We start from the raw sequence: 18,720 nt of genomic DNA, 5'->3' as shown, positions 1-18,720 counted from the left end.
AACTGTCTCTGGGTGTGGGAAAAAAAGAAAAAAATAGTTTAGAGGTGGTGGTGGGGAATCCAGACTATGGAGCGAGAGGCAACATCTTGGTTGTTTTAAATGGAGCATAATTAGAGCTTTGGTTTCAGTGGGTGTTCGTGTATAATTTCACACTTTGAGTGAGCTTGAATTTTATTTTTATTTCTTTTGCAATGAGCATCTGCTCAGGATAAGAGGGAACTTCTCTGACTGCAGTTAAAAACCACCTAAATTTCTCCCTGCTCTTGAAACATTTTGTTGTCTCAAGCTACTACACCTTGTGTGCAGGTTTTATGGGTGCTGCTGAATGTTAGATTTGGGGCTTGGATTTTCTCTGCTACATCTTGTTTTTCATTTAAAACTGCACCTCATGCCCTCCTGGATATGCCTCATTTTGGGGATATCCTCCATTTTAGCTTAGCTCTAGGTAAAGAAGAGTTTGAGGCTGTAAACCTTTAGTGCTGAGGTCCTGAGGTGCATTAGTAAAAACATTTTAAAAATTGCCCTTTATTATTCCCATAGAAACAATATTCCAGTTTGGCTCCTGGAGTGATGTTTTTTCCCTGAGGTTGAGCACAGCTCCCCGGTGCATTGTGAGGAAGATGCTTTTGAAGGTCTAAGGAGGAAAACAATTTCTTGCTTCTTTTGTACCTTGAAAGCAACTGGATCACCTGTGGAACTGCAAGGAGCTCTCCCAGCTAACAACTAGAGGTTGCTTTCTGGGTGGTTTTTCCTAGCATAAAACGTAGCCCAGGATTTCAGACAGCTTTTGGGGCACTTGGGCCAAATTTGAAATGAATCTAGATATTACCTTTTTTTTTGTTGTTTTATTTGTACAACTTCTGCAGACTGTAGGTGCTGCATGTTTCCAATCTGCGTCTGGTATTTGCTTTGAGTCTTTGGGTCTGTTGGAATCCGAAGCCAAAAAAGGTTCACACAAAGTGTTGTGACCCAAAACTGTTTAATCTCAGATCTGTTGTCTCGGAGCTGCAGCCTGACTTGAATACCTGATGAGTATCAGCTGAGCAAGCATCGCAGCATCTGACTTCTGCCCATGAACCAGAAACCTTTTCCTCAGGGAACAGGAAAGAAAATTGGCCTTTGTGCAGGAACAGCCAGCTAAGCCAGAGCCACGATTTCCTCGTGCTTGATACCAGACCCCACAGTGCTCTGCTGCAGAGTTCTCCTTCCTTCTAAGTGAAGCCATATGAAAAAAAAAAAATCTGCTTTTTGAGAGTGGCTGAACCAACCAATTTGTTCAAGCCATTCTTCTGGTTGATTCTTTTTTAACTGAAAAAAATGCTGAGCTATTGAAAGCAACTTGAAAAATGCCAAAAGGGAAGAAGGGGAAACAAGTTAAACCATTTGAAGCTCATAAAAGAAGAAAAAAAAAAGAATTTAAGTGCAACCACATGAGTGGTGTAAAATTGGTGTAATACTTAATACCATGTTAGAGCACAATGTGTTGGATATGAGCTCCTCCAGAAAATAGGGCCCTAAAAGTAACCTTAATATTTATGATTGAGAGTTCACAACATGCTTAGCTCACTGCATCAAGCATGCAAGGGGAAAACCCTCTGGTTTAAAGATCTACTAAGATAGGTCTTCACTTCACTTGGCCAAGGTTTTTACTTGAAAAAAACCTTGAAAAAAAAATGCTGTTCCCAACTACGTCTTTGGATCAACATTAAAAAAAAATGTCCCTGAGAGCCTCAGCAGCACATGACTTGAAGGAAGAGATGGACCTAGATTTAGGGAACACATCTGTGTAAATGTTCTCAGGAGAAAAGGGTTATGTGTAGGGGAAGGGCACAAATTGGTGCTGCAAGTTCTTGGGTAAAATGTGCTTCACTGGCATAACATTTAAAAAAATATTGGTATTCAGCGAGATTTTGCTGGACTCTCTTCCTTGCTAACATTTTAAACTCACTTTGTCCTCTACAAACATTGATTTTACTTTATGCCAAACAGTAATTTTCCCAGACAGAAGTTTACTCACCCAGCTGAAGGGATGGGAGGCACCAACACAGCCTCCCAGCCATGGAACATGGGTCAGGAACCAGGCTTGGTTTAACTAGGAGGGGTAAAATGACATTAAACACACACAGTGCCATAGACCTGTTCTCCTGGTGTTGATGGATTATGGTGTTCATTGAGCAGCCCAATTTGCAATGGGTAAATTAGCTCAAAGAAAGGTTATTTACTGTACTGTGGACAAGTACATGGGTTTGGCTTTTCACATTTTATGAGAACTATGAAGTGATGTTGATTTTCATATTTCATTTACTTGCCCACAGTAGATGACATAAGTGGCTGCTGCACAGCAATTGTGAGTGTTTACTGTGAACTTTTTACCTTGTTTCTGAGGAGCTATTCTTTAGGTACATCCATCATCTCTTCCTCATAATATTTTCAAAAAGCAATGTATTTCATTCTCTTTCTTTGTCTTTGGGTTACTAAATCTATCATCTTCCTGGGAAACATAGAGTGTTGTCAGAAATTGCATATTATGCTCTGGATTACGGCTGTTTAGCTTGAACGTGACAAGTTGTTTAAAAATAGACTGTTATGCTTAGTATTCATTCTTCTCTCCAAAACTCTTTCATAACAATGTAAATAAAGGACTCCCAGGACTGATACAGTGGGGCTGGCACAGTTAGAAGAACAGACTCGGCTATTGCCCAATTTACTTTAATGCAACATAAATCTTAATTATATTGAACAAGCATCAGACTGCGAGGTCTTGGGAGAGGGAGTCATTAGGTAACAGTTTACAGGGAACATTTATCTCCAAGCAAATTCCCAGGCCTCCCTGATTTCCTTTGTAGTTTCTTAAAGGGGTTGAAAATGAGAGGCATAAGGTGGATTAGCTTCATGCCCAGTTCATTAAGCAGTATCCAAAGCTGAGCCCCCAGAGTAGGCTAAAAATTGCTAAAAGAATAATTTCCAATTGTGCAGACCACAGACTTTATCACATCTGCAGAGTCTGAGGCTGCAGATGGCATTAATGACTGCTGGGTTGCTCCCACGTGCTGCCCTGTGGGAGCCAGGAGGTCTCAGTCCTGCTCACCCACATCTGCATCACAGGATTGACACTTGAAGCTCTTGTCCAAAGTAAATACTGGGTTTGATATTTTTCCTTTTAATTACCACCAAAATTTTCTCTCCTCAGAGACATTTCCTAACCCAGCTACTGAATGGCAGCAGGGTTCTAAATGTGGTTTCCAAAATGCTACTTTTTTTTTTTTTTCTTGAAACCAAATTGCTTTCAGATAAAAACAGTGAGGAAAACAGATGAGAATGGATTTTTAATTTTTTCCCCTCTGAATTTTGGTTTATCTCATGCTTGCCACATGCAATATCTATCAAATATATTTGTAATTCCAAATGCTGCACCTACTTTACAGATTTCCTGGAAGGCTGGAGGGAAAGGATTTTAAGATCACTAAATGGTTTGGGTTGGATGGGGCCTTTAAATAATATTGAGTCCAATGCCCCTGCAGTGAGCATGGACATCTTCAGTTGGATCAGGTCAGTCAAAGCTCCATCCCATCTGACTTTGAATGTTTCCAGGGATGGGATATCTACCATCTCTCTGGACAGCCTGTGTTGGTGTAGGCAAGAGTCAATTTTTCCCCATGTGGTGTGAAGTATTAGGAAATCCCTTAAACCCAAAAAACCCCAAAACCTGATATTAAGTTCCCTTTTTATACAAAATCTTTGGTTTCTTGCAGGTTTTTCCTGTTCTCAGCTGAATGGCTCCAGCCTAAGCTTTCTGTGAGAGCTCTGTGCATTCAGCCTTGGATATCAACCCTCCTTTAAGCTGCCTAAAACCATCACTACCAACTCATTACTCCCTTGCTTAAATACTTGGCCTCCCTCTCCACACCATCATTAGGACATTTCCTCCTCCCTAAGAAGCACCCTGTGCTTTCTGCCTACCGCCAGCAGCAGATAAAGCAAAATGGTTACTGAGAGAGCCACTTTAACCAACCCAGAGGGGAGCCAGTGGAAAGGCAGGGAAGGATGGAGCAAGGCTGGTGTTTAAAGCACCCCCTGCACCCTGAGGGAAAGTTAAAGCTGCTGGGGTTCAGCTCTGCCTGGGGGTCAGACCCCCAAAATTAGCCAAGAGCGTGGGGCAGGTAGAGAGGCTTTAATTGCTCATTCAGAACTGATCTCCAAGGCTGAAAAAGGTGTTCATCAGAGCTGTGGTTCCTCTCCAAAGCAGCTTGACTTGGGGATGGAGGGAGTAAAACTTTCTCCTGGCTCTAATGTGCTTTCAAGAATTAAGGAGACTGAAAATGTTTATTTGTTGGGTTATATTATCTCTTCCCTTGAGACTTGTGAGCGAGTTGTTTAGGGAGTTGGGAGAGACATTTCTTACCAATCCTTGTGAGGGTCTCTGGGGTTCTGTCTACAGGTTGCCAATCCCATAGCTAGGGAACAAGTGGGATTTGGGGCTCTGGAGCCCCAGTGAAGGCAGGGGTTCTGCTGCAGCTCTCTGGTGGGCTGGGCAGGGGGAGTGCTGGACAGTGTATCCAAACTTCAAAGAGGACAACTCCACGCTGTGGCTGAAATTCTGGAGATGAGTTGCACATTTGAGCACAGAAATGTTTATGCAACAGGAGAAATTGTGATAGGAGTGCAGAAATATTTAATGATCTTTGTTTATCATCCTTTTCCAGCAGAAATGAGAGGGAGCAGTGTTGTTTCACAGATAAAAAACGAGTTCTTGCTTTTTGTTAATGTTGCTGTCACTCAGTAAATGCTCCACCAGAGCTGGCTGACCTGCTGCAGAAGGCTGCAAAAAGGGAATTTTTCTTCCAGCCTGGCTGTGCAGATGTTGTGGGAGAAGTGATGCTCTCAGTTGCCAGGCAGGAATTCCTGACTGCAACACACTGGCATGAAGGACATGGTGTTATAGCTTTGCCAGGGACGTGGATGCTCTACCTGTGCTGGAGCATTGTTCTGCATCTGTGTTTGTCTGAGTGCTCTTTTTTCATTTGTTAAGGGTATTTTGTAATTTTTATCACTTTACTGATCCCTTAGCCTTTGCTGCCTAGTAGGGTAAGAATACAAACAAGCTTTAAGACTGAAACCATAAATGCATGACCAGATCTAGGCTGTGTTAGCAGTCTGTGCAGAAGAAGCTCTGAGCTAGATAATGATTAGTACCAAGAGGTTTGTGTTCCTCACTTTAATACTTCCAATATTGTGATTTGCAAGCCTGTAACAGTCATTTTCAGCATGCAGGGACTGAGCAGCAATGCCACCCACTCAGCAAAGGTTCTTTTCCAGAATTTTGGCTCATATTAGACCTGGGGTTCTCTACTATGTAAGCAATACTAATAACTTCAAAACCTGCTTCCCAGCTTGCCTAGGAGTCTGATCTTATTGTTTTTCACCAAAATTATGTTGTGGGGGAAAAGTGTGGTATTTCAGATGTGCAGCATGCTAATTGTTTTGGTATTTGGGAAAAGGGGGAAGGCATGAGATGGGTTCAAAGGGAAGGACAGGGGTAGATACTCTCCTGAACTTGCTGCCCATGGGCATCACTAACTCTGTGCTCTCTGCTTCCCACAGGGCCCCCGGGGAGGCGAGGGAAGCCTGGCCGGCGAGGAGAGCCTGGTAAGCATCACCCACCCCGATGGCACTCAGGGCCCTGGGGGTGTCACTGGGACCCTCTGGGTAATGGCACCAGTCCATCTTACAGGCTGTGGAACAGGGGATTCCTACATCCTTTGTGCTGGATATGAAGGGTTTTATTAAAAAGAAAAATAAAAAAACAAGCAAACAAAAAACCCCAAAAACAAAAACAAAAAAAACCCCGATCAAACAAAAAAACCAAACAAAAAAACAACAAAAACACCTAAAAAACCCACCACCCCCCTAAACTGTAAAACTCAAAGACAAATAAAAAATTAAAGGAAAAAACCATGCAACCAACCAAAACAAAAAAAAGCCACAAGAAAATCCCACTCAAAACACCCATTGCTGTCACAAGTTTTATCCATCCCTCCATTTCTCCTTGCAAAACTCAGCCCTTTCACTGCCCCATCCAGCACTGGAGAGGCACAGTGAATTACACAGAAATAGGGAATCCCCAGCCATGTGAGATGGGAGGTGTGCACTGGCTGTGCTCTGCACGTGGAAGTGTCCATCCATTGCCTGCCAGCCATAGGGTGGTGATACCTGCATTTGGGATTCAGGGATCACCAACCCTTGGGCACAACCTAATCATCACTGTGCCCTCAGCCTGGGTGAAACCACAGAGCAGCCTTGCTGGGGCTTTTCATTGGAGCTGACTGTAATTCTGTTTCTGTCATTGGGGTGTGTCTAGTGAGGTTTGGCGTTTCTGCCCCGGCTTTGAATATGAAAGGACAGACCCTGTTTCAGCTGGACAGAGGTGCTGTTAGCATTCTGCTGTTGGCTCTGAGTGCTGCTGGAGAAGGGAGAGATGCAGCTGGAATGGCTCTTTCTGAGGAAAACAGACAGGGATGTACCCAGAAAGCCATGCAGGTTTTGGGATTGCCTCAGTGTACCAGAAAGCAGTGTATGAGATTTTAAATCTCACTCTTGGGTTCTTGAACATTGAGAGAATGAACAGGAGCCAGGTGGATTTTCATTTAGTGAGGAGGCTGAATTCTGTTCTCTGTTGCCTCTTGCTATAGAAAATTCACTGTGAATTTTAAAAGGGCCACATAACTTTCGGGTCACCAATATTTTAAACAATTTTTTTTAACTCTGAAGAAAGGAAATTGAGGGGATATGTGCTGCACACCACCAGCAGCAGCACATGAACTGATGGACAAAAAAGGCAGGCAGGCATTTCTCTTCCACTGATGGTATTCCAGAGTGCATTAGGTGTTTTCTGTGATATTTTTGTTCCTGAAGCATCAGGGATTTACTCCTGGCCACGGAATAGGTGCTGATGGGGTGGTGGTGGATCCCAGCCAGCTTTGCTAATTTGTTTCATTTTCCCAGAAGTTGGGGCTGTAGGAATAGCCACCAGAGAGCTTTGATTCTTTTTTTTTGGTTGTTTTTTAAATATCACCTAAGGGCTTTAAGGAGCACAGTGGAATACAGCATTCAAGCAAGGGCAGCTGGAGAGGTCAGCCAATGGAGCTGATTTGATATGCAGGCATTTATGTAAACACTGTGCAAGATGTGTCTCTGGCCCACACAAAAATCTGGGAGGTTGCTCTGAGCCCTTAAATCTCTTCTCCCTGCTTCATGCAAAACTTTGGAAAAGCAGCGTTTGGCCTCGTGCTGTGACACATCTGCAAATGCCACTTGAGCATCCCTCTGATGAAGCAGAAAGCTGCCAGAGAATCAGTGCAGAACCAGCAAGAAGCATTATAAAAGACAAAAAGAAATTTAAAAATTAATTATTGATTAAAAAATTCAAACCTTAGAAACACTTTTTTTGAAATTTCTTTGATTGTGGAGGAGAATAGAGAAGAGTGCAGCTGCCACTCATTGCACACAGCCACACACTTGGGCTGGAAGGGGCACAGCAGTGAAACCCAAGGAATGCAGTGCAGAGCCTGTGGATTGTCCCACTGCAGATAGACACACAGGGAGCAGGCATCCTGCTGTGTATTGCTTTTGGCTGAGCTGCCAGATGTTTGTTTTTCCAGATAACTTGAATATATATTTCTATATTTGTTTGAGAGCCTGACCACACATAAACCAGGTCCTTGTTCCTTCGCTGCAGCTGATAAATGTGAATAAAACTTTGTTTGTGTAGCATGCTGGTGTCCATCCCTGGGGACCCTGCCTGGTTAGAGCTTCACAGCCTCCAGACAAAGGCTGTTGGAGAGCCAGAAGGCTCAGCCCTGCCAAGGGAAGTATTTTTCTCTGGCATTTGTTGAAATGGTCGTGTTGAAAAACCTTTTCAGATTCATAGTGAGACTTCAAATGTATATATCTAAGAAACAAGCAGAGAAACTGTTAAGAGATACTCTTGTCCCTTTTAATCACACCCTCCTCTTGATTTAAACCAAGACTGGATTTTGCTTTTTTCTTCTGCCATGATGGATTCAGATAAATTAATCCAACAGCTCTGTTTCTCTAAACTAAGAATTCATCATCATGAAAACACATTGGGACAACTGCTCTCTTCCACAGATATATGCCATACTATAAAATATTAATTTTTAAACCATTTCTGGAGGATAAAAAATTTACTATTTAAACTGTTTGGAAGTGGGACAAGCCTGGCTGCACATGCTTCAAAAAATTCCTGTTAAACCAGTGAGGTTAAACCAATGGGGTGAACTCCCCCTGTCCCAAGGGCAGGCAGTGGGTCCTGCTGGGACTCTGTCTCTGGGCTTGGTAGTTTATTTTGCTGTAGAGAAGCATAAAGGCAACAAGTTTTATCCCTGGAGGGCAGCGAGGGCTGCACTAAACCCCAGCCTTGCCTTGGGCTTCCCATCTCTGGTGGCAGCTTGAGCTCCCATGGTGGCATTGTCCCCACTGCCATACCTTCCTGACCTCAGACCAAGGATCAAGTACCTGGGGAGTGTTCTTGCCACCCTCAGCCCAGCTGAACAAACCAGGCAGGAATTGAGTCAAAGGGCTCCATCCAACCCATTTTATTTACCTTCTCCATCACCTAGCCCCATGGGAATCCCTGCTGCAGCACCAGAGCTCATGTCCTGGAGCTGCAACTGCAGTGACACTCCTGGGTGCTACTACTGCCAAAGATGCTACTTTTAAAAACCAATTTATCCCACTGTTGCTGCCATGAGGCCAGGAGATTCACTCCAGCAGCCTGCCTGGGGAGCTGTCATTTGGCTGTTGTTCTGGTCCAGCATGTCCCAAGCTCCATCCCATCCTGCCAGCACAGACACAAGGCTCCCAGCACCCTTATTCCTGCACATAAGCATCAGCAGCTTCTTTCCCAGCTGGAAAACAAGCACAGCCTTGAAAAGCCATGTGCACCCACCCATGGGAATGGTGTTTAAAAAGAAAATAGCACATATTAATACAATTTTATATGGGATTTTCAGCCTTCTCTGACTGGGGTGGAAGAAAGGGTTTGCAGCACTTGCTGTCATGGTTGGTCCTGACAGCCAGGCTGCTCATCTCAGATGCAGTTCTTTTTCCTTGCCAAAGGCAAAATCAGGTTTAATGTCATGTTAGCTTATTTTTTCAATGTGATATGTCCCAGTGAGGACACAGTTCAACTGCTGGAGTGAGCGTTTGTGAAATAACACGGATTTTTGCCAGGGATCTGGGAGGTTTTGCTTCCCCTCTTGCTGCCAGCTGGTGCTGTGTGAGTGAGATGGGGTATGGATGCACAGCCCTCCCCGGGCTTTGTGTTTATTTCTTTTAAAGATTGATCTGTGCTGGGGTGTTTTTTAAAGATTGATCCATGCAGGATTTGGGAGTTTAGTTGAAGTGTTGGTTCAAAGTCTTGGCACAACTGGATGGTGGGAGATGATGTCCCTGTCTCTTGTAATATCATTCTGCTTTCTTCCCCTGGCTTGAAGATTGGTCCAAAAACTGATCTGAAGCTCAAAATCCCTCAAGATAAACCAGGAGAAAATCCACATGAAATGTTCCATTTGGGAAATCTCTGCATAAGGCTCTGCTCTGCTCACATGGAGCAAGAGCTGCCTGCAGACATTGACACCCCAAGCTGATGGCTGTGCTGTTGGGTAGCACCTGTGTGCATCAGCTGTGCACAGCTACAGCCCAGGGGATAAACACTGGCTGGTTTAGGCACAAAATCTCCTTTACAGGTGGGCCTGAGAGGGTGGTTTTTTGATGAAGTGTTATTTCATTGGAAAATCCTGACTTGGCATAATTTCTGGGTTTGGCAGAAAAAGTTTTGTTTACAAAATGTTTTCATTTCAAAAGCAGTTTTTGGGGAAATGTGTTGAAATTGTTGAATTGGGATAAAAGTCTTCTGCCAACCACCCATGACTTTTTCTTTCCAAATTTACATTATGCTACGAGTGTTGCCTTAACTTGAACTTCTAAAAAAAATTTAATTCAAAAGGTTGTTTTTGTTTGTTTGGGTGGGCTTTTTTCTTACAACTATTCTCTTTATGCAAATATCCTGATTAGGAACAAAAAAGGATCTAAAGCTTTTTAAAGAGGAAAACAGCAATGTGATTTGTATGCAGAGAAGTGTTATTTCTCTCCCAGCCCTACATGTAGTTAAAATCCCATATTTTACAAATCAAGATTTACACTTTCAAACCATTGACCGTGTGATTGAGTGGCAAGTGTAAATATACAGTTGTTATTCAGTAAGTACCTGTGTGGCTGCATGTGGGTAAATCACACAGGAAATTTTTTTTTTTGGGATTTATTTATTTGGGGATTTTTCCTGTTCCCTGTATTCCTCACTATGAACTGCCTGCAGCAACCTCATACCCAAGGACTCCTTTTTCTGCTGAACTTCAGGAAAAATCTAATCTGTGCCACATTTTCTATCAGTAATGAGTCTTTGCTAGGAGAGCATATTCCCTGTGTGCCCCAGCACTGAGGCATAGAGAGGAGTTAGAGGTCAACACACACTAAAAAATAGTTTTTTCCCAGATTTTGTGATTTCTTATGACTGTAGCAGTTGTCCTCCTCTGTTGTCACCCATGACTCAGTTACTCCCCCTTACAGCATCCTGAATTAATAACTCTGTGTGGATGCATACACATGCTGTGTGTTTAAATACATATAATCATGCATTAATATAGATTCTTTATTATAATTTTTTTGTGTCTTCAAGTGGCCACAGATGCATGTTTGCTACCTTGGGGAAGGGCTATTTGCCCTTTAGAATTGCAACCAAGTCCCCTCTGACTCTTCCAGAGCTGCTGGAAATGCTTGGCTGGTTTTGTTTCCCCTGCTTGGCTCTCTCCTCTCATGGTGGGAGAGCTTGCATGATAAATGATTTGCAGATTTAACAGAAATATCATCTTATCCCAAAACTTCCAAGCTGAAAAAATACTTGGAAATAAATGACAGTGACCTGTCATTTCCCATATGTTTGTGTACTGCTGGGGATGATGCCACTGTGACCCACTAGGGCTTTGGATATACAAAATAACATTAATGTTGGTCAATCAGGAAATCTGGGTCATTAATTTTTAATGAGTTTTGATTTTCACCTCCTGCTAGCACAGCTGTCCATGTTCTTAAGGAATCTTTTGGTGTTTCTAAGTATCTCCATGCCCTTGCAGGCTTGAGTACAAGGTGTTCAGCCCTGGTTACAGCAGCATCATCCCTGGTCAGGGTAAATCAATCACAGGCCAAAATCTGTGCATTTGCAGATTATTAGTGTCTTTCTGCTCTTCCTTTTAAAATCAGCCCCCAAGTTAATTTGTTACAGAGTTTTAAATACACAAAGGTTGTTTCCGACTTTTACTTGTTATAAAAAGAATTTTCAAGTTGTTTTGTTCTTCTTTTCAGCCTCTCAAACTGATCCTCGCTAGTCAAAATTATTAGCAGTAAATTCTGGCAAATTTCTTTGAAAAGAGCATATCTCTTGTGCAATGAGATGGCAGGCCCTGGGTGCAGGATCAGCTTCTTTATTTATTGTTGAATTGCAAAATATCAGACTTTCTTCCATAGGGAACAAGTGTCTTGTGGCTAGGCTGTTGAAAAACATCTTCAGCAAACCAGAAAGTGATGCTGTTCCTAGGAGGAGAAAAGATCAGTTTGATATGTTTAACTTTATGCCTCAAGGAAGATTTCTCTAGCCTCAATTGTCCAACAGCACAGAAAGATTGGTGTAGCAGTGAAAGATGGGGCTGGAGAACATCCAAAGGTGCACATTCAGACCCCCCATTTGACTGATTCTTGGATTTAGGAGGAGGAAACACTTTAAAAGGGATCTTGCCTGCACATGTTGGGGGTGAAAACAGTAGCTGAGAAAAGGAAAGTAGGCAACAAATTCCAAAGAGATTATAATTGGTACATGATTGAAATCCCATATTAAAATAATTTCCTGCCTGCTTCTTGAGACTTAGTCTTGACTTTTCCACAAAAGGGCTTTTGTGGGTAGCCTGGTGAGAGTGAGTTAATAAATCAGGTTTATGATTCTCAGTTAATAAATTGGCATAGAGCCATTGACTTCTGTATTCAGAAGAAATTAAACAAAGGAGAGTCAGCTAAAGCCCCTGTGCTCCTGGCCTGCAGGGAGGTGTGGAGGTTGTCCCTGGCCAGGCTGGGCACTCACTGTGGTTGTGTGTGGCTCTGACCTCTCCAGGTGACAGACAAGGTCACTGGGGTGGTTCTTGGGGCACTGCCAGTCATTTCTTGCTGCCATTCCTCATTCTTAGGCTTTTCTTGTTTGGTTGGGTTTTTTTTAATTCAATTTAGCAATGTTTTTAATTTTAAAACAATTTTTTAAATCCTTGAAAAGGCTTGAAATATGTTTCTTGAATAATATGGTTGAATAACATAAGATGAACAAAGCTTTTTGTTTTTTTCTCCTCCATTTTAAGCTTTCCCACATTTTTTTTCCCCTTTGCTAATTGTGCCTAGTTTCTGGTTTTGATCAGGCAAGAATTAGAGCATGAGGAATTCCCAAAATGGGCTATAGGCTGCCTTGTGAACAGGACTGAAATATGGATTAGGTTCACCTCAGTTTGGGCAAGCAGTGGGAAAACTGCAGGAATTGGTGTGGCTGGTGGGAAACACCCTGCACTGCTGGGGGATATGGGGAGATACTTGTTTTTTTACTGCTGTTCATCTCCACTGTACTGCTCCTCTGGCTTTTGTGAGCTCATCTCCTGCTCCTCTTGCATTACCTGAAGGATAAATAAGGTCCATGGTGAAAATACAGGTTTTTTTCGTAAAAATGGACACATTTTTCTGGCCACGTCTGTCTGCTTTTGCTCTGCAGCTGTAGGTGATGCCCCACCCTGCATGGGGACACTGCCCTGTGAGATGCTCAGGGTCTTGTGGGGAGAGAGGGAACAGAGTCCTACTGTGGAAAAGATGGGAAAAGAGCGAATTTACAGCCCTGTCAGCACTGCTTTGCCAGCAGCACAGGCGAGATTGTCCTGTAACAGGAGGATGTGGATGGTGCTGAGTGTGTCTGGAAAGTCATCACCATGAGAATTGGACTGAAAAGTCCCAAATCAATCTGATGTTGTTTCCTGCAATGTGCTGTTTTGTCAGATTATATTTTTTTTCTTTGTCATTGACACTTTTTTCCTTTGTTTTTCTTTTGTTTTCCAGGACCTGCAGTAAGTATCGTGGATTTTACTGTTGGATCAACAAAGTTAAGGCTTCCCCTTCCCCTGCCTTTCAGTGTCCTTGCAAAAGCACAGCATTTTTTGGTAGAGGTGTGTCTGGAAACAAAATCGGTACCAGATGCTGCTGTATTTCTTTTTCATGATTGTAGACCAATGCTGGGGGGGGGTGGATTTTAAAATGTTTAACTTGCTGCCCTGAGGGACTTCCAGTAATTTTAAACTCAGAAAATATTCAGTAAAAAGGAGTTTTCCCTTTAAAGAGTTCTTTAGTCTGCCTCTATTTAACAGAAAGAGTGCTGTACTAATATTTTAACATGTTAGTGGGTTTATTGGTTCTAAAGCTCTGTCTTGCTTTCCTTATCTTTTGTGTTTCTAGCATTTAATACGGGTTTGGTCACCTCACAAGGGGGGCTAGAGGGAAAACCATAGCTTGCTCGCTTCTTTCTTTGAAGTCTTGGGTAGAATAATGAGCCTTCCTAGCAATGCAACCAGAAAATTTATGGGGAAATAGTTGTTTGAAGGGGTAATAGTTGAAAATGTGTCAACTCCTCCTTTCAAATGTTCAGACGTGCCTTTGGCTGTGTCACCACATCCAAATCTGCTGTTCTCCTGCTGGTTTTGGAGTGAGAATTCATTTTGTTTGTGCCCTCCAAGTTGCTGAGGGATTGTTTAAAAGCTAAACTGTGGGCATTAGGTGCTTCTGGTTTTCTACCTTTCTCCCCCCAAAGGCTGTTTGCAGCCACATTGCCTTGTCTGCCGTTGCACTAACAGAAACATTTCTCCATGGTGCTCTCTTCCTATGGAGCTTCACTAGGTTGAAAAAGACTAATTTTAGGGAAAATAAATTCTAAAGTATTCCTGGGTTAATTAATTTCCAGTTGTGTTTTGGTGACGAGGAGTGCACATGAAGCATGGGGGTTGTCCCAGCACCATGGCTTTGGTTCTCCTGGGATTGGCAGCACTGCCTGTGGGTTTGGTTAGGGATTTTCAGCCCTTTGCATTTTTACTTCTATTTCAAGTTCATTTTTTAATGTAACGACTGAAGACGGGGTTGAGCGAAATGATTATTGGGATTACAAAAAAGAGGATATTGGGATACTACCTATTTAAAAATGCCATTTATACACCTTTAAGGGATACCTGCCCCTTGAGTGAAGTACTTTGGCTTATTTGCCGTGGGTTTGTGGAGCTGTTTGGTGCTCTCAGCCCACCCAGCCGGGTGCAGTGCAGCCTCACGTGTGCTGTCTGCTCACGTTTATCATGGCGATCCAGCATAGGCAACATATGGTGCACTATTAATTTTTCTTTGTCTCTAGTTGGTTTCATTTCCTGGTTCCCACGGCACTATTGAATTGCAAAAGGAGCACAGGGGAGATTTAACACAAACAAGACCTTTTTTTCCTTTCCTCTCCCCTTGCCCTTGTTTGAAAGAGAACTCCTGGTTTAGTTAATTTTTGGTGTGGGTGGGGTTATTTGGTTGTTTGGTTGATTTTGGTTTTTTTTAATCCTGCTTTTTAGCATAAGTAGCATTTGCCAGAGACTTTTTAAGTATAATATAAAATAAGTCCTAGAACCCACAGAACCACAATATTATTTTATTTCAACAGTACTGCATTTATTAGTTTCTTCTGTTTCTTCATTTAGGCCAGAAGGAATTGATTACTTCTTACATGTACAGCATCACACTGCTCTAACTGTATCCTCGATTCTGTTGTTCCCTAGTAGCAGTTGTTCTGGTATTTTGTTCTTTTGGCTGTCATAAGTTAGTTATGCATACAGAATTATTGGAATTTGTGGTACAGGATTTGTGGCTGATGGATGATTGATTGTCCTGTCTGTGAGTAAGGGGTATTCTGCTCAGATATGCTATAAACCCTCTGTTTCGGAGAGTATTAAAATCACATGCTGGGTAGGAAATTTCTACAATTGAAAAATAGACTTACCACAGACTGTAATTAAACATTTACAGTCACAGATATTAGCAAACACATTATGTGTTAGTGTGCTGGCTGGGGAGCTCCCCAGCAAGCGAGGGCAGGGCGTTCCAAGTGTTTCCTATTTATCTCTGTGTGCTCCAGTGCCATAAACATCTCCCTGTACACTTTATCCCCAGACTGTAATTGGTTAAATCGGCTGTTGAAGTAAGTCAGTGTTGTTTCTGATGAATCAGGAGTGCTGCAGGAGGCATTAAAGCTGCAGGGGTGCTTGGGGAAAGGGAGAACCCCTGTGTGTGGTGTGGAGGGACTGCAAGAGCTGTTCCATGCCATGGGGAAAGCCTCACTCTGGCTCTGTACCTTCAGCACACTGACACAAACCTGTGTTTATGGGAGCAGATGCCATTGCTGTACCAGATCCTCACCTCCTTGTGCACCAGCTAACCCTTAACAGCTCCTTCTCCAAAATCTGCCCTGGCTCTGGCTTGCAGCAGGCTCTGCTCTAGCTCAGGGCATGGCAACTGCAGCTCAGGCTGTAAATGCCTCTGGGAACCTCCCGAGGAGAGCACAGAAGGGGAAAAATCCTGAATGGGTTGTGTTTTATTCTGCCCATCCTGCAGGTGTTATTAGGAACTTAAATAGGGTCTTTCCCCGCAGCAGCAGCTGTGCTTTCTGCTTCATTGCAAAGTAAAGCAAAGCTTAGATGTGAGCTGGGAGAGCTGCACCCTGCAAGGAAGTTAATGGATCTGAAAGGGGTAAACCTTCACTGAATCAAGCCCTGGATCAGGAGTTGAAGCCCAGTGATTGCTGTCCTGGCTGCTGGTTCAGCAGCTGCAGCCTCCACCACCTCTCCCCAACCCCCAGGTGTTTCCTTTCCTCTTGGTGCCCTCATGCCAGGGCAGGTTTATGGATCACACCAGGATCTGGCGTGTGCCATACAAATCCATGGCTTCAGGGGCAGCAGGGGCTGGGCACAGGCAGCAGGGCTGGGTGCAAGTTGGCAAAACCCTCGGTAAGTAGCCGAAGCGGGGAGCACGAGATCAAAATCCAGGGGAAAATACACTGTAGGTGTGACTTTTCTGCTGGGAAAGCTGCCCCGAGGGGTTTCCCTGGAGCTTAGTGCCAGGGCTGGCTGCAGAGCTGATGGCCCCATGTCCTGCCTGCTGCTGTGTGATGCCAAGCTGCTCCAGGTGCATTGACTGACTTATCTCCCTTGTTACCCCACAGGGGCAGTCAGGACGCGATGGTTACCCGGTAACTCCACTATTCCTTTTATTTTTATTCTTTTCTAATCTGTGCTCTGTGGTCCTCTCCAGCTTTTCCCATGATGCTTGATTTTCTTTGCCTGTTTTAAGCTTCTTTTTTTCCCCTCTTCTTGCCTCTTTCTTCATTAGCAATAGCTTTGGAGAAAGTTAGCCCTAATTTCAAAAGCCTGAGCAATATTTTCCATTAATGCTTATAGGGATGAAACACTTGGGCCCTTTCCTGGTTCTTGCCTAAGAATTCTCTTGACTGCAAAGTGAATGAAGGCTTTGGGTTTGTCCCACTCAGAGCTGTAAGAGGCCAAATCTGAGGGCACTGGTGAAAGAGCCTCAGGTGTTGCGATAGATCCTCATTTGCTCATATCCAAATTTTTTTCCCTGGAAGAAGACATGTCCTGCTGGATATGCAGGAGGAGGGAGTCCTTGCCCTGGCCACATCCCAAACCTGAGCCCCCAGGCTGGCTCCCCTTATCCTCATCAATGCTCTTGAATAGCCACAGTGCTGCAGTTCCTCAGGGAGCAACTCCCCAGCACACTCTTGGTGTAAGGGGGTGGTAAAAAACTCTATGTAAATTCTCCATGTTCACAGCATGGAGAGTTTCCATCTATGCTCCTGCTTTTTTAATGGGGGCAGTGAGTCCTGCACTGCCTGTTTTTCTGGAAGGGGTTTCTTGGCTGTTCTTAGCCTTCCCCTTCCTGTGGGTGATGCCCTTTTTTTTCCTTTTTTTTTTCCCCATTTTTTTGTCTTTTTTGTCTTTTTTTTTTTTTTCCCTTTTTTTTTTTTTCCTGAATGACTGCATTGGAAAACTCCCTGCTTGTCTCTGCCACCACACACCCTGTCCTGGTTCCCTTTGAGTGCCCAGAAACCATAGAAACAACTATTGAGTTTTATGTGTGTCAGGGAGCTCAAGAGAGGAGGATTGGAAGGGAATTCCAATTTGCAATTTTTTCCCTTCCCCTTGGACCCCTGTGATCCTCCCTGGAGAGGACAGTGCTGTTCCCCAGAAAGGGAAAGGTTGGGTTAATTTTACAGAGCCAGCCAGTGCTGCTGTCACATCCCTGTCGTGAAAGCACGTGGGGCTGCACCAGCTGATGAGGATAGATGGAGTTAATTGTGAGGGGAATGCAGGGAGGCAGTGGGAGATTCCCTCTGGTCCAGGGAAGGGCTTTGTCTCCCTCAGGCGGCACCTGCCAGCAGCAGCCTGGAGATGCTGGAGCCAGGAGCTTGTACAGATGCCTCAGGGATCTGCTGGAAATTAAGGGTTTAATGTATTAGAAGTTAAGATGTGATGTTTCACTCTAATGGGCTGTTTAATGTCAGTTTTAGGGTGGCTTTTTGCCCTTGTGGGCTGTGGCAGACAATGCTGGATCAGCAGTGCCCATGGCAGGTTTGTCCTTTCTCATGTCTCTGCCATGTGGTTTAGTGGCAAAGCTCTGAAAACCACAAACTCTGTGAGGAAATAGGGATTGTTCCCTAGGACAGAGCATCACCCATGGGCAGCCCAGCACCTTGCCTGTCCCAGTTCCTGCAGAGGGATTTTGGTGATGCTCCAGCTCTCCTGGATGGTGTCAGGGACTGGCAGTGACCTCAACTCTGCTGCCATATCTGCCCTGGGAAAATGGCATTAACATTACCTCAAGGCTTTTTCTCCTCTCTCTTACCCCCAGGACCTGCACTCCAGGTGAGCTGTGGGGTTGGTCTTATTCCTGACTTTGAAACTAGAAAACGCTAAATTACTGCATCCACATGGCTTTGGCTGCACTAATTAGCTTTATCCAATAAACAGGTGAGGATAATTGTATTTCTAAAGCAAGATGTATACCTGAAGAAGGAGGAAACTAAACATAAAGCAGGCTTGGGAGTATTATTCAGCAGAAGCATATGGACAGATTTTATTAAATCCAGTTGCATATTCAAATGAATTTAATTATTTAGTTCCCTTCAGGGTGATCAAATAAATTCCAAGCTGTTTCGGGGGGTGGATGTGGTGAAAATGCAGAGGTAGAAGGTGGATATTAATTGGTCTGTGGTGGCACATGCATCCCTTGGCCAGCAGTGCTTTGAGCTGCTCGTTTGTAACTGAGCTGCAAGCAAAGGAAGCTTTAAAGGGATAAAGTGATCCAGAGCTCTGGAAATGGGGCTGAAAGAGAAAACAGCTTCTATAAGATGATTTCAATATTTTTATACTTAACATCGTAAGAGGAGAGGTTTGGGCCTTACAATAAAACTTTATAGCAGAAACAGTTGTTTTTTCTTTATGAAGTTCTGTAGGTTTATTATTATATTTGAAA

General features: G+C 43.6%; 1 protein-coding gene across 1 annotated transcript in view; it reads left to right on the top strand.

Annotated features, from left to right (window-relative positions):
- COL23A1 (collagen type XXIII alpha 1 chain) overlaps nt 1-18,720 on the top strand; it is a 184,165-nt gene that overhangs the window by 121,296 nt on the left and 44,149 nt on the right. Inside the window, exons 3-5 of the mRNA XM_085073631.1 lie at nt 5,602-5,646; nt 13,216-13,223; nt 16,394-16,420. Coding sequence (XP_084929757.1) covers nt 5,602-5,646; nt 13,216-13,223; nt 16,394-16,420 — 80 coding nt within the window. The remainder of the gene's footprint in view (nt 1-5,601; nt 5,647-13,215; nt 13,224-16,393; nt 16,421-18,720) is intronic.

Source organism: Lichenostomus cassidix, chromosome 13 (assembly GCF_008360975.1).
Source record: "Lichenostomus cassidix isolate B80296 chromosome 13, HeHo_3.0, whole genome shotgun sequence".
In the NCBI taxonomy this organism is placed as follows: Eukaryota; Metazoa; Chordata; class Aves; order Passeriformes; family Meliphagidae; genus Lichenostomus; species Lichenostomus cassidix.
This window is presented reverse-complemented; position numbering and strand designations above follow the sequence as displayed.